The 14,209-nt window shown below is 44.0% G+C and overlaps 1 protein-coding gene across 4 annotated transcripts in view; it reads right to left on the bottom strand.

Annotated features, from left to right (window-relative positions):
* The window catches only part of MYRIP (myosin VIIA and Rab interacting protein), a 153,755-nt gene that overhangs the window by 70,248 nt on the left and 69,298 nt on the right, over window positions 1–14,209 (bottom strand). For all 4 annotated transcript variants that reach the window (XM_072941048.1, XM_072941049.1, XM_072941046.1 and 1 more), the window contains one exon: window positions 11,477–11,698. In XM_072941048.1, the coding sequence (XP_072797149.1) occupies window positions 11,477–11,698 (222 nt within the window). The remainder of the gene's footprint in view (window positions 1–11,476; window positions 11,699–14,209) is intronic.

The raw sequence follows: 14,209 nt of genomic DNA, 5'->3' as shown, positions 1-14,209 counted from the left end.
ATTACAGTAAAAGAAATTAAAGTTCTCATCACCGGAGCCTCCTAACCTTGGGACAGACACCACGGGGGCACATTTCATCCTTTCTCTAATTCTTTAGCAACCTTCTAAGCCCACTGTCATTCATGCCCATCTTTCAGATGAGGAAAATGATGCTCAAAGATGCTTAGCAACTGGCCAGTAGCCACACAGCTGTTAAGTGGCAGAGCCAGTGTAAATGTGCCAAGAAATTAAAAAAAGTTATTTTACGGCAGAAATGCTCACCTGTAGTAAAGTGTACTGAAGTGTCACACTCAGTGAATGTTTACATAGGTGTACACACATAAGGCCACCACTTAGTCAAGGTATAGAATATTCTGATCATTCCAGTAGGCTCCCTGGATCCCTTTCCATTCAGGAACCCCTTCTACCCACAAGAGCAATCACTATTCTGATTTCTCTCATCGTAAATCAGCATGACCATTTTGGAACTCAACATAAATGGAACCACACAGTATGTGCCATCTGTATCTGTTTTCTTTGGCTCAACATCACACCTGTTCATTCATGGTGTTGCATATATCTACAGTTTCTCCTTTTTCACTGCTGTATAGTATTTCATCATATGCCTACACCACAATTTATATACTCATTCTCTGCTGATAGACTTTTGGGTGGTTTCCACTTTTGAGGCATTCCAAATAAAGCTGCCATAGGTATCTGTGTGCATGTGTTTCTGGACATACACACTCTCACAAAGACACCAGAGATGGCCCTTGCCCCAGTCCCACTGTGTAGCAGAAGTTCCATTTTTGTTCTACTTTGCTATAGACATTACTCTTCTCTTATTTTTAGCCATAGGGGATTCAGGAAGGGAGAATCTTTTTTTTGGGGGGGGGGGAGTAAGATCTTACTGACTTAAACTGGAAGAGGTCTAAGTAAATTCCTAAAGTGCTTTAAGCAGTTTTTAATCCCTTTCTGGTGAATCCTTGGAAGCAAGGTGAGAGGGGATAATTTTTACCTCTTCAATAAACACAATCAGGGGAATACACCCTCACACCTCCCCAGACTTTGCATCATTTCAAACTGTATGGCTCTACATATTCCTAAATTCCTAACATCACCCACCTACTCAAGGAAAAGACAAGCTCCTTTGTGAACAAGCTGGATCCCTGCAGAGTGTGCAAGAGCAAGAACAAGACCTTAATCCCCACAAACGAAAGGGCCTATTCAGCCTGCAGGTGGCCAGAAAGGGCCCTCAGGTCCTCCTTCCTCCTCTAACCCCTCCTCTGGCTCTGGAAGCCCTGTCAGGAAGCGAGCCCACCTCCAGCTCCCCGCCAGCCCCACCGCAATGGTTTCCATGCACAGATGCCTCAGGCATGGCCCCAGCCTCAGACTCTGTGAGTGGAACCACAGCCCTCTTCCCAGCTGAGTGGCCAAAATCCTAGGCCTTTTACTCGCACTGGCATTAGCCAGGAGCTGGCAGGGCACACTCAGGTCTCCCCAGGAATCTCCCTCAGACCCCTCACACAGGTTGTGCTACCTACCGCTCTGGGAGCTGTGGGGAAGTTAAGGTCTTGTGTCAGTGACTGCATAGATCTGTTAAGAGCTTTCTTCTCTTTCTACTAACAGCTACCCAACTACCCTTCAGCAGTAATTAAAGAAGTCCCTCACAGAAACCACTGGTTTTGACCTATGACACATTAGAACTGTACTATTCAGTTGGTAGCCACTTCTTTTATTTTTTAATATTTTATTTTTATTTATTTAGGTTTTTTTTTTGAGGGGAGAGGTAATTAATTAATTTCTTTATTAATTTATTTAATGGAGGGACTGGGGATTGAACCCAGGACCTCATGCACACTAAGCACACACTCAGCACACACTCTACCACTGAGCTATACCCTCCCCAACACTAACCACTTTTTTTGTTGCTTTGTGGGGAGGTAATTAGATTTATTTATTTATTTACTTAATGGAGGGCCTGGGGATTGAACCCAGGACCTTCCTACATTGCTAGGCCTATGCTCTCCCACTGAGCTAGCTATATCCTCCCCTCCACTTCTGAAAGTGGCTAAATTTAAGCTATATTAAAAATTCAGTAGAAAAAAAAAGAGCTGGTGTCCAATTCTGGTCATTTCTGGACCCCTAATGCTGGAACACAGTGCCTACCACACAGTGGCCACTCATTAAATGGGTGTCAAAGGAATGACTGAATCCCTGTCGGCTCCTGAATGAGCTACCAAGAGATTTGGTTTTCTAATCTTGGCATCAGTCAAACGTCTGTTCAACAGCTATTACAGGTTAAGATAATGCTCGGCTTCTCCAAATTGGGTTCCTCACTCAAAATGACCCAGTATTATTCTGGACTACTTTTACAGACAGAAACTTTGATTTTAATATGATTTTTATTTTATTAAGTATCTTACTGTAGAAAGAGTTATGGAACCATTTCCCCCAATTTATCTGCTCAAGAGACACCACTGATTTCCCCAGAGTCAGGATGAAGACGGCACCTATTACACACACATCATCTCCCTTTCTGATTAGGTGGCCACACTGCAAGGGGCCATGTAAGAAGCAGGGTGAAAACTCACTGTTTTTGTTTTCCCCCAGCCACTGTCATTGGCAATAAGATTAATCCTTTAAATAAGCTGGTGACTAGGCGCTAATTAGGATGATAGAATTCCCACATCGTATGAAGCCTAATGATCACAGGAAAAGTACACAGAGCACTAAATACTGGAGAGATGAATTGTTGATTCCCGGCCCAGAAAACAGATGAGCTTGAAGTTCATCATTTTCGGTAATTAAATGTAAATTGACTAAGACGTTAATGAAAAACACATGCAAGAGGCAGGTGCCTGACATTTTGAGAGAGTCCAAAGCCTTTGGGATGGGTTAAGCGCAGACTTCTCGGACTGGCAGGGAGCTACTGATTTCAGCCACCTGCTCTTGGGCTTCAGCTGCTGCGAGGGTCAGAAACGCCAGGCTGGGTCTGAGGGCTGTCCAAGAGGGACGGTACCACTGAACTGTGGTCCTATCGCAACCTAACATGTGCAGGCTGATTTCCATTTCCAGCAGTCTGGTGAATTATATACACCCTACGTTGTAATTCCCTGAAAATCAGTAAAGAAAATTAGAAATCTTCAAAGCTAAAAACTATGCAAAAATGAGAATTCAAGGAAGTAAACAAATATGGAGGTGCTTTTTGCCCAGAGGATTTCAGCTGAATCCAGACAATCCGAAACTGCTCTTTTGATAACTGTGCTGGGTGCAAGGCATGAGAAATAAACGGTAGGGCTCCCACCAACATGGGGAAATCTAATAAGAGACCTTTCATATAAAGCTTGGACACCATAGGGTTATACGTTTTAGTGTTAAGAGTCACCTAGAAATAAATCCACCATGCAGAAGCGGGCAGCAAAGGAACATTTGGTGAATGGAATGAATCTTCTTTGAAAATGGGTATGTTAAAAATCTCCTCTGAAAAATTATCACCTCAAGTCATAACCACAAACCTTTCTTGAAGTTTTAGCCTGAATTCTCATCACCTCTATTGGTCGTCAACGACAACAAAATCTAAGGCTCAGAGATCTGCTGAATCTAGATAATCTTGAGCAAGAGTCAGGAGAAACAAGAGCCAGAAGAATCAGACCAGCGAATATCTCAGATACTAGAATTATCAGATAGAAAACAAAATAACTATGTTTAATAAGTGTCAAGAAATAAGAGTGCTGAAATTATGAGCAAGGAACAGTAATCATGAGATGATCCATCAGATTGGAAAAGAAAAAAATTCCCAAAAGTGAAAAAAAATGCTATACTTGAAACTGCAGTCTTGATGGATAGGTTATTCAGTAGATTAAACAAAACTTGACAGAGAATTAGCGAAATGAAGGGCAGATGTAAACAAATTATCCAAAATGCACCACAGACAGCCAAAGTGAAAAAGGAATGTTGTAAACCTAATAACACAGCCTCAAAACGTATAAAATATAAACCGAAAGAATTACCAAAAGGGAAATAGACAAACCTACTATTGTCATAGATTTTGAAATGCCTCTCTTATTAACTAAGATATCAAGCACACGAGGAAATGAGCAAGAATATAGGATATTTAAGAATGTAGGTTATACGCAATTCCAGGCTTGATCGACTTATCATATATAGGATGGTCATATGTTCTACTTAGTAATTCATGAACATATTTTCTTTTCAAATACCCATGGGATAGTTACGGAAATTGACCATAACTTGGGCAAGCCTCAACAAATTTCAAAGACCCGGTATCATACGGCCACAGTCTCTGAGCAAAATGTAATTAAGTTTGTAACAACAACAAAAAGACAATCAGAAAAACCTCATAGTTTGGCAATTTTAAAAATGTATTTTTATATACCACATGGGTCAAAGAAAAAAATCAAAATAGAAATGAAAAATTCTTGGAAATGAATGACGATAAAATTATATCCTGTGTGAGATGCAGTCACCGTGGTACATAAAGAGGCACTTAGTGAGAAAAGAAAGACTGAAAGTAAATGAGTTAAGCATCCAACTTCAGAAACTAGACAGAGGACAGCAGAAAAAGCCCAAAGAAAGTAGAAGGGGGAAAAAAAGAACAGAAATTAATAGGATAAAAAGGTAAATATTTAATAGAGAGAGCCTAGCAAGTCAGAAGTTGGTTTCTGAAAATTTTTTTTTTACATTTTTTATTGATTCATAATCATTTTACAATGTTGTGTCAAATTCCAGTGTTCAGCACAATTTTTCAGTCATTCATGGACATATACACACTCATTGTCACATTTTTTTCTCTGTGAGTTATCATAACATTTTGTGTATATTTCCCTGTGCTATACAGTGTAATCTTGTTTATCTATTCTACAATTTTGAAATCCCAGTCTATCCCTTCCCACCCTCTACCCCCCCCCGTCACCACAAGTCTGTATTCTCTGTCCATGAGTCTATTTAAAAAAAGCTAACCCCCTGCCTTAAAAAATAAAGGAGGCACAAAGTGTAGTAGAAATGATGCTATAAATGCAGACAAATTAGAGAATAAAATGAGACTGTAAACAACAGTATGCAAACTAAGTAGAAAGTTAGATGAAATGGACAAATTTTAGAACACACACCTCACTAAAAGCCAAATCAAGATAAAGGAGAAAAACATGAATACTTCTACACACATTAAAGAAACTGAATCAGCAGTAAAATGCTCTTCCTAAAAAGAAGCCACCAGCCCCAAGCAAGCAAGTTCTACTACAAAGTAAGGAACAAGTCACTTAATTTTATACGGCGCTTTTGAGAAAACAGAAATAAAAGGCACAATACTCAACTCCCTCCCACTCAACGTGGATCATGTACCATTAATACCACAAGCCAAAACCTGACAAAGAAAAGCAAAAGATTAGGAAATTACAGGCCCATCTCAGCTGTGAACATAGGTGCAAACATTCTAACAAACACAAAGTATAAAAAGACACATGACTAAGTGGAGTTTCTGCCAGGAATCCAAGCTGGCTTACTTATTAGAAGACTAAAAAAGTAATTATTGCAATTCTAGAAATTTAGAAAACTAATTATTATAATCCAGCAAATTAAGAAAGAAGAAAAAGTATCCATTTATGTTAAAATCTCTTGGCAGTCTAGGAATAAAAAGGAACTTTCTTAACTCTGGAAACGAGCACCCCCAGCGCCCTGCAGCCAACATCACACACGCTGGTGAAATGTCAGCACCGTTTCCCTTAAAATCAGGAACCATCCAAGGTTGATGGTGATCCCTAATGTTATTTAAATTTTTCTAGAGGTCTGGGCAGGGCCGCAAAATAAGAAATGAAATTTATAAAGGTTAGGAAGGAATAAAAAATAAATTTCCTGGTATATCATAGGAATACTTTCTTAGAAAACCCTGAAAATCAACATATAATTAGAATTAATTTTATGTGTAGGTATCTAGTAACATAGCCTCAAAATGTATAAAACATACACTGAAAAAATTACAAGGGAAACAGACATGAAATACCCATTAGCCAGCACACATGCACTCCAGGATCTGGGATCAGTTTTGCAAAGGCTTTTGGGATGAAAGTTTCGAGAATTCACAAAAGGACAGCGTGCTTAGCCAGTGCGTGGTACCTGGGCTCCTGTTCTGTCTCACTTAAAACCAGAGTAAGTCCTGACTGTTTTTAGCACATGTAAGTGATCTAAAAGCCAGAGGCTTTAAGCTTAGGGTCTGGCTGCCTTTGGCAGAGGTGCGAGCTACCAACAGGACTCTCCAGGCGGGTTCTGGGGCACCGTAGTCCCCAGATGGAGCTGAATTTCCCTGACTCAGTATAACAACTGTGTAGGGCTCCCCAGATCTAGGGCCCAGGCCTAACGGGCACTGAAAAGTTAGAGATACACACCAAGGACAGCTTTTCCATGAACGAAAGCGACGGGAGTCACCTAATTAATTAGGAACACCAGGTAGTCCACTTTGCCCACAACCATCCCCGTTTATGTCTGTCGGTCCTACTCTAATTAAGGGCACTCTCTTTCACTTTCAAAACTGTCCCAGAGGCTTAAATGATAAATTATGTGACCTTACATGTCATCGAATTCTAAAGACAACATTTTAAAATCCCTTTATCTCTGCTGACAAGTATCAGTGGAGAGGGTTCTCTGACAACCCCCGTCTACTCTCCCTGGGTTTTTTCACTGCTAAGTGAAAAATCTAGTCCTTTCTCCTGAAAGTCCCTCCTCACCACGTGGCCTCATCCCAAGGATTAAAGAGTTCAAATGAAGTGGAAATGGAGACAGGGAAGGGGAGGGAGGGAGGGAGAGGAGGGTCCTGAGGTCTCCGAGCATGTTCCACTTTCCAAAGGAACTCCAAATCATGCTTTGACAGGCAGAAGTCTCAGCACCACCTCAGCCCTCCTGCAGAACCTAGGGTCTGTAGTAACTCTTAAACTTGGGCGCCTCTCTCCAGAGCACAAGCCAGTCCCTGGCAGAACCACCTGCCTGCTGCTGCATGAGAAGCAACGTCCCAAGTGCTAAGGTGGGAGGCCTGGGGGTGAGGCAGGCAGAGGAGACACTGGAATCTTTCTTACCAGCGCCCAAGGCACCTCTGAGAGGCTATCCATCTGCAAAGGTCGAGGGAAGAATAGGGTTCCTGAATTCAGCAGTGTTTTGGGATACACACCATTTAAAATTTGAAACTGCATTTTAAAATGGGGCACAAAAGGCTCATGGTTTTGTGTCCCCCTTAACTGAAATGAGCAGGTGCCCTGTAACCTGTCACATGCAGAGGGAGGGGGTTATTGATATCAACAAAATCACCCTCATGGTGTCTGCAGGATTGTCACGGGACTAGCTCATGAGATGCTGTCTACATATCTGTTTATTACTGTGCCTCAGTTCTGAATGTCACTGTAGACAGCTGTCTTGAAGCACACTGACTTCATAGCAATGCCACCTTATTTTCATAATTCGAGAACTGTCTGTTTATTTCACAAAACTCTAAAGAAAATTGGATGTTTCTTTTTTTTCCAGCTTAAAAAAAATAACATTGGAATTTCTGAAATACATTAAACTGTAAAGAAAAAAAAATATCAGCCATAATCCTACCCTCCAGATCAAGATGAAATATCTGGAGGTAAAATCCATGCTGGTTTTTGTGTGTGTGTGTGTGGTGGGGAAGCAGGAGGAGGAGGAGATGCTGGTCCATGATTTTTTAAAAATAACATTAAAACGGTTAAGTGTATATTTTACTAGAATTTTAAAAGTTAAAAACACATATCTTGTGAGATCTGGCCTGGGGGTAGGTTGGATTAGAACATGTTCTGATTTTTTTAGATGAAATGAGCAAACGAAAAGGACCTGAGAAGTCACGCATGTAACAAGATGGGTGGGGGGTGGCGTGTGTGGCTTCTGTGAGGCCATTGCCAGGGTGTGGGGGAGGAGGGGCAGCCAGGGGCACCCCTAAAATGGGTGCTGAGCTTCTGCTCTTCCAAGGAGTCCTGTTCTCAACCTACTTGTTGTCTCCAATCATTTTCCCATGAGTAACCAGCTACCACACCCTCATTTATTTAGAAAGTCAGGACTACAAGACTATATATTGAGATACACGGGACAAGCCAGGCGTTGCTTCTCATTCATATACATATATGCATAATACAAAGGGGGTGAGTGAAAATGGGGCTCTGCCAGGGTTTTCCACCTGATGACACAGAACAGAGTGTTTTCCAATAATATCTTCACAGCTTCCTGACAGCGAACAGTGGAAATGAACCCTCCACCCCAATCCTGGCAACACCTAAGTGGTGCTCTCCACATGAAAGCGTAACGGCCACAAGCTAAAACGTTAATGAAAAACCAGCAAAGGGTTTGGAACTAAAGCCAGAGACGAGGTCCTTTTCCCTCTTGCTCACCCCTCCTCGCCTCCGTGACTCACCACCTCCCAAGGTGACTGGGGGACCCTTTCCCGCTGTCCTGCGCACCACTCGAATGCCACGTCCTCAACGGATACATATTCGATGCCATTTCGTATCTGCCCGAGGTGGTGAAAAGGTGAATGAATATGGGATTTTGTGCAGAGTTGCTGTTTGACTTTCCGGGCTAAATAATCTCGCTGAGAGAAAATCCTAGACAATCCATCCTCAAGAGCAACTGTGGTTTTAAGTGTCACAAATCTGACATTATATCCCCAACCACCTCAAGAGGTTAACAGACTCTTTCAAGGAAACTGGAGGAACACCGTTCAAAGTCACTGGTACATTTTACTCTCATCCAAGAAAACACTATTTTATTCCCAGCCAAATCGTAAGAATTTTAAAAATGAGGGACCCTGACAGTGGAGTTTGTGCTGAAATTCACATTTATATCTGATGGCAGAACGATTCCGTACGACTCTGGGAGAAAACACAATGGTCCTATTTAAAAAGAGTCAAAACATACACAGCCTTTGAGCCAAGAGTTCTGTTCCTAGATATTTTCTCAAGAAAATATCCAGAAGCAAAAGGACATGTGTATAAAGATGCTCATGGGAGCACTGCCTGTAGCTGCAAAATAAAACTGGGAAGAGAAATGTCAGCATTTACAGTACAAAAATGGGTTAATCAATCGTGGTACCACTGCAGGAGAGACAATTAAACAGGCACTCAACTGTGAATACTGCATAGAAATGTAGATAAGAGCGGATGCATTTAAGTAAAGCAGCAGCAGGTGTCACCACGATGACCACCATGTAAAAATGGGTTTATATGGATAACAACACGCGGAGGTGAGGACAACTCCACTGAGGTGGCTTACTCACCACGCCTGGCTGCTGACTAGCACTTTATAAATGTTTGAGTCGACACTGCGATCACCACCTCTGAGGCCTCGTTTCAGGGCATCTGTGGCGTATCGGGAAGACGAAAAGTTGGGTTCCATGTGGATTAATCCCCTTCACAATGGAGGCAGTGCTAACCGGGTCTCTCTGGGTAGAAACAAAGGCCTGCGACGCACTCTGAGCACAACATCCAGCCCGGCTCAGGACCCCTTCTCTCTCCTCTCTACTCGGGAAACACCCGCTCGGTCTAGTCACCTGCCATCATTCACCAGAACCTTCCTGGGGTTTTAGAGGGAACAGCTCTTCTCAGCCTGTGACTGCCCCCCCGCCCAAGGCACCAGAGGTCAGTGGCAGTCCCAGTCACTGTGATAATCAAAATATCCCTGCAAATGCTACGTCTAAACCTCCCCCTGGGCAGCGACACAGACCGTTGAGAAAACTGCTGGGTCCGCCCCTCACCCGGGCTCAGATCTGCTTCACAACTGCATACAAGCTTTGCTGAAGCCCACCCACGCGGGGATAAGCGATGCAGGGCTTTCTGAATGCTTCCTTAGTTTACGTAATTTCTACACTGCAGACACAGGACTCCAGATCGCTTCTGCCAAGCCGGAGTTAGAAAATTCTCTACTACCCTCAACTCCTACAATCTCTGAAAAAAAGAAAAAAGATTGCTTTTATTCTTGACCTGGTTTTAGGATTTGTTTCTTCCTGAAAGGTCATCATATGTTTATGAATAACACTCACTGTTTTCCTGAGTACATAAGCGTAAGTAGTAAGTGTTGAGTGTAGAAACTTTGGAAAGTACAGAAAAGCCAAAAGGATGTAAAAGTTGCCCACTACATGGAGAGATCTCAGTCTGTTATACACACAGACACGTACATCCTACTTGGACATATGATATATCTGCACGCATTATAAACCCTACGCTGTAGAGAGAGGTTATCTACTAGGAATACAGGAGGTCCAAGTTGGGGGCAATGCCGACATCGGAAATACCTTAGAGCACAACTTGTATTTCCATCACCCACTTGCTCTTATCACACAATCTGAAGTCTTACCCAGATGAGTGGCTAAGACTATACTAAGTGTACTTAGAATGTGGCACCTTCTCTGTAATAAGATTCCATTGAGTAAATTTTAGGACTTCCAAATTCATTAATTAAAAAAAAATCCAGCAAGAATTCATGAATCAGGAATCTGCCACACATTTAAACGAGACTGACACCCTCAAGGGGATCACAGATTTTCATTTATGTCAGGAGTTTTAAGTAATAGATTAAAATTCTTATCAAAGTGTTGAAACCAGAATTTATTAACAGCCTCCATTCCACCTCCAAGCAGACACTGCCAACACCTTCTGGGCAAGAGTAGAGATGTCACAAAAATAAAGGAAAAAGGTTTTCTCCAGACCTAAACATTATACTGTTCCCCCAGAGGTACAGTCTGGAGAGTGAGTCCCTTTAACATCTCAGGATGGCCTCAACGGCCCCAGAAAGTCTACAGTCTGTGTGTGGCAGAGCGCCCAAGGCAGGATCTTCCAAATGCACCTGGGAAGTGCGGGACAAGGTGCCCACTGTGTGTGTGTGTGTGTGCGCGCGCACGCGTGTATGTCGGAGGGACTGGGCAATACACAGGACTTCCTGGTCTCCTCTGAGAGGTCTGCTTCTCCGCTTTCTACCTCTACTGCTCTGAAACAGTGGGCATCACTGCCATCCTCAACCCACCTCTCCTCTCACCGAGGGGCCCCTCAGAGGCTGTGCAGAAAGCCACGGGGCCCTTCTCCACCACGACAAGGGTACCTCTGCTAGAGCTGAGAGAGGGGCATATGTGAGCTGTCAGTTCAGCTAAGGCATCACTCGTCTGTTTTTCCGGGCTTTGTTCTACCCTGAAAGAGAACCGCCGGTCCGTGAGACACAGACTGGGTCCCGAGACATCAAGCCCACCCGCGCTGGGCACGCACCGTGCGCGAGGCGGCGTGCTTAACCTGTGCGGGTACCGAGATGACGAAGACCAGGTCCCGCCCGCCAGGACCCGCAGAATGAGGCTCAGCAGAGTGCGGGGACGAGGGGAAACAGGGCCACAGGCTCCTCCTGGGTGTAATGGCGTGAAACGCAGGACCGGTAGAATCAGTCCCGCACCTGGTAGAAGGGAGAGGGGGCCACCAGCTGAGGCCCCGCGGCCACTCACCTCGCCTGCTGGCACACGCAGCACAGCCACAGCTTCTCGCGCTTCTGGTAGGAGCAGCAGCCCTTGCAGACGTTGAACCTGCAGTCCCCGCAGCGGCGCTTGGTGTTGACGAGGAAGGTGAAGGGTGCGCAGCAGCGCATGCAGCAGTGCTCCACGAACTTCTGGTGCTTGGACAGGATGCTGCACTTGCTGCCCTCCTCATCCAGCTTCTGCCTCAGCTCGCTGGGGAGCCGGGGTGAGGGGAGGGTGGGGAGAAGAGAAACAGCACATCAGGTCAGGGGGCTTGCTCCTAAAGCACCCCACCTTGGCCCTCCCGTGCACCAAGCTCCCGTGTAGGATCTTCCTGTAAAACTACAGGTGATAATTCTGTGTTCTTCTGCATGTCATACGTTCTATGAGAAAGCACAAATAACTTACTGCTTATAGTTCAGACACGACTGAAATACAGATTATTATAAAACTAAGTACACTTCAAAAAAAAAACCTTTAGCTTAATGAATGCCTTTTGAAAGGAGATCATTTATGTTAAAACATTAATCTTCACAACAGCCCTGCTGGGAATACGATAAATGCAGTCCTGTCCCTTAATATCCCTGGAAACGGAAGCACCAGGGATTTTAAAAGCTTTCCAATCGATGTGAGTCAGCAAAGATTCTCTGAGTGATGGGCTAATCCTAAACACCGGTGATTCAGAGTTGGATAAAAGACAAGCCCCTTCTTCCAAAGAGCTCGTGACGTACTGGGCACACGACCCCCCATTCTGATGCAAACACATCGCACGCCCTCCTCTCTACACTCTGAGAAGGAAAGGAGAAACCCCCAGAGGCAAGGATCTACTCCCGACACACTGGGCTACCCAGGAGAAAACTGACTGAAGTGACCAAGTTTCTCTGCCTTGGCCAGCTTGAGCTGTTCTTTCCTGTTTAAAAATGGACGCCCGCAAAGAGTAACAGAAAAATAATCAATTCTTCTGTACGCATCTTGCGACTGTGCAATTCATCCCGGATGAATCTATGACGTACGTGCGTGGCAAATATTTTCTTTCATTTTGCTCTTGTCTTTTCAACTTTGCTTACAGTATCTTTCATCATTTAGAGGCATTTAATTTTTCTGTAATTAAGTCTGCCAGTCTTCTCTTCTGTGGCTTCTGAGTTGTACATCTTGCTTATTAGGAAGAGCCATACTATCCCCATCAGGTGTTTTTTTTTTTTTTTAACTGAAGCACAGTCTGTTACCATGTGTCAGTTTCTGGTGCACAGCACAGTGTCCCAGTCATGCATATACACACATATATTCGTTTTCATATTCCTTTTCATTAAAGGTCATTACAAGGCATTGAACAGCACAGCTCCCTGTGCTGCACAGAAGAAACTTCCCCATCAGTTTTTAAACACAGTCACACAACCTTTGCAGTATAGAGAACAAGCTAGTGGTTACCAGCGTGGCAGGGGGCAATACAGCGGACAGAAAGTGGGAGGCACGAACTACTGGGTGTACGACAAGCCACAAGGATGTGTTGTACAACACGGGGAACAGAGCCAATATTTTGTCATAACTGTAAATGGGGTATAACTTTTGAAAACTGTATGAAACATCAATACAAATGGCCAATGAAAAATATAATCCGTCTGGTGGACTGAATGGTGGCCCTCCAAAAGGAACATCCATGCTCTAACCTACCAGAGCCTGAAATGTTGCCTTCTTTCAAAATGGGTCTTCGGAGATGTAATTAATTTAAGGATCTCGAGGCGAGGTCATCCTGGATTAAACATGGTAGACTCTAAACACAAAGAGATGCAGCGGAGAGGACATGGAGTTAAAAAGTCCTGGGCCATCTCTAGGATTCCTCCCGTGGCCCTGTCACTGGCCCTGTCGCTGGCCCATCTTTGCCCATCCAGGCTCCCTTCTGGCCCCTCCATGGCCCACCTGAATTCTCAAAATTCATGCCCTAGATGGTAAACAGTGGCTGTGTACACAGGAGTCCATGAATCAGGACACAGGTGAGCAAAAAGGAAAAATACAGAGAGGCTACATCAGGCCAGCTGATAACTGTATAGGGTAAAATATCATACATGGATACTTGGTTGAACAAAATATTCACAGGCAAACAGGACAGACGTTTTTCTCCCCTTAGGATAGGAAGATGCTGTTATCCAGTCCCTCAGATTTAGAGCAGAAGACGGGCTAGGCTGTCAACAGCTCTGACATCTGTAAACAATATAAGAACAGCCTCAGCAATTGACCTTCTTCTATTGATCTTTCAAAGACACTAAATTAAATGGGATAAAAACACCCAGGAAGGAAGGTCTTTGGGGATCAGAAAGGCTCTGTGAACTCAATCCGCAAGATCACTTGAGCTTTATGAGTTTTGCTTCCTGAGACACAGGACGGCAAACTCCAATGGCATTTAAAAACTCGCTGAGAATCTAATCATAAAACGGTACCAACGCCCCACCCACCTCACCCCACCTCGAGTTTGTTCCAAGCAGATGGAGCTTTGCTCCCCAGGCGCAGTGGAGGAGCAGAATGCCCTTGTTCTGAACCATCTCTTACTTCTCAGATTCTACGGCCTACAGGCCAAGAGACTAGCTCTAGCCCACAGCCACGAGCCGCCACTTCATGGTCGCAGACACTACTGTCTAGATTGCCAATTATTCACGCAGTTCTCACTCACTGAGAACCTACTACTCCAGGCACTAGGGGCAAAAAGAAGACAAGGCATAGCCCCTCCCC

This window comes from Vicugna pacos, chromosome 17, assembly GCF_048564905.1.
Source record: "Vicugna pacos chromosome 17, VicPac4, whole genome shotgun sequence".
In the NCBI taxonomy this organism is placed as follows: Eukaryota; Metazoa; Chordata; class Mammalia; order Artiodactyla; family Camelidae; genus Vicugna; species Vicugna pacos.
The sequence above is the reverse complement of the archived record's forward strand: the minus strand, read 5'-3'. Positions and strand labels throughout refer to the sequence as shown.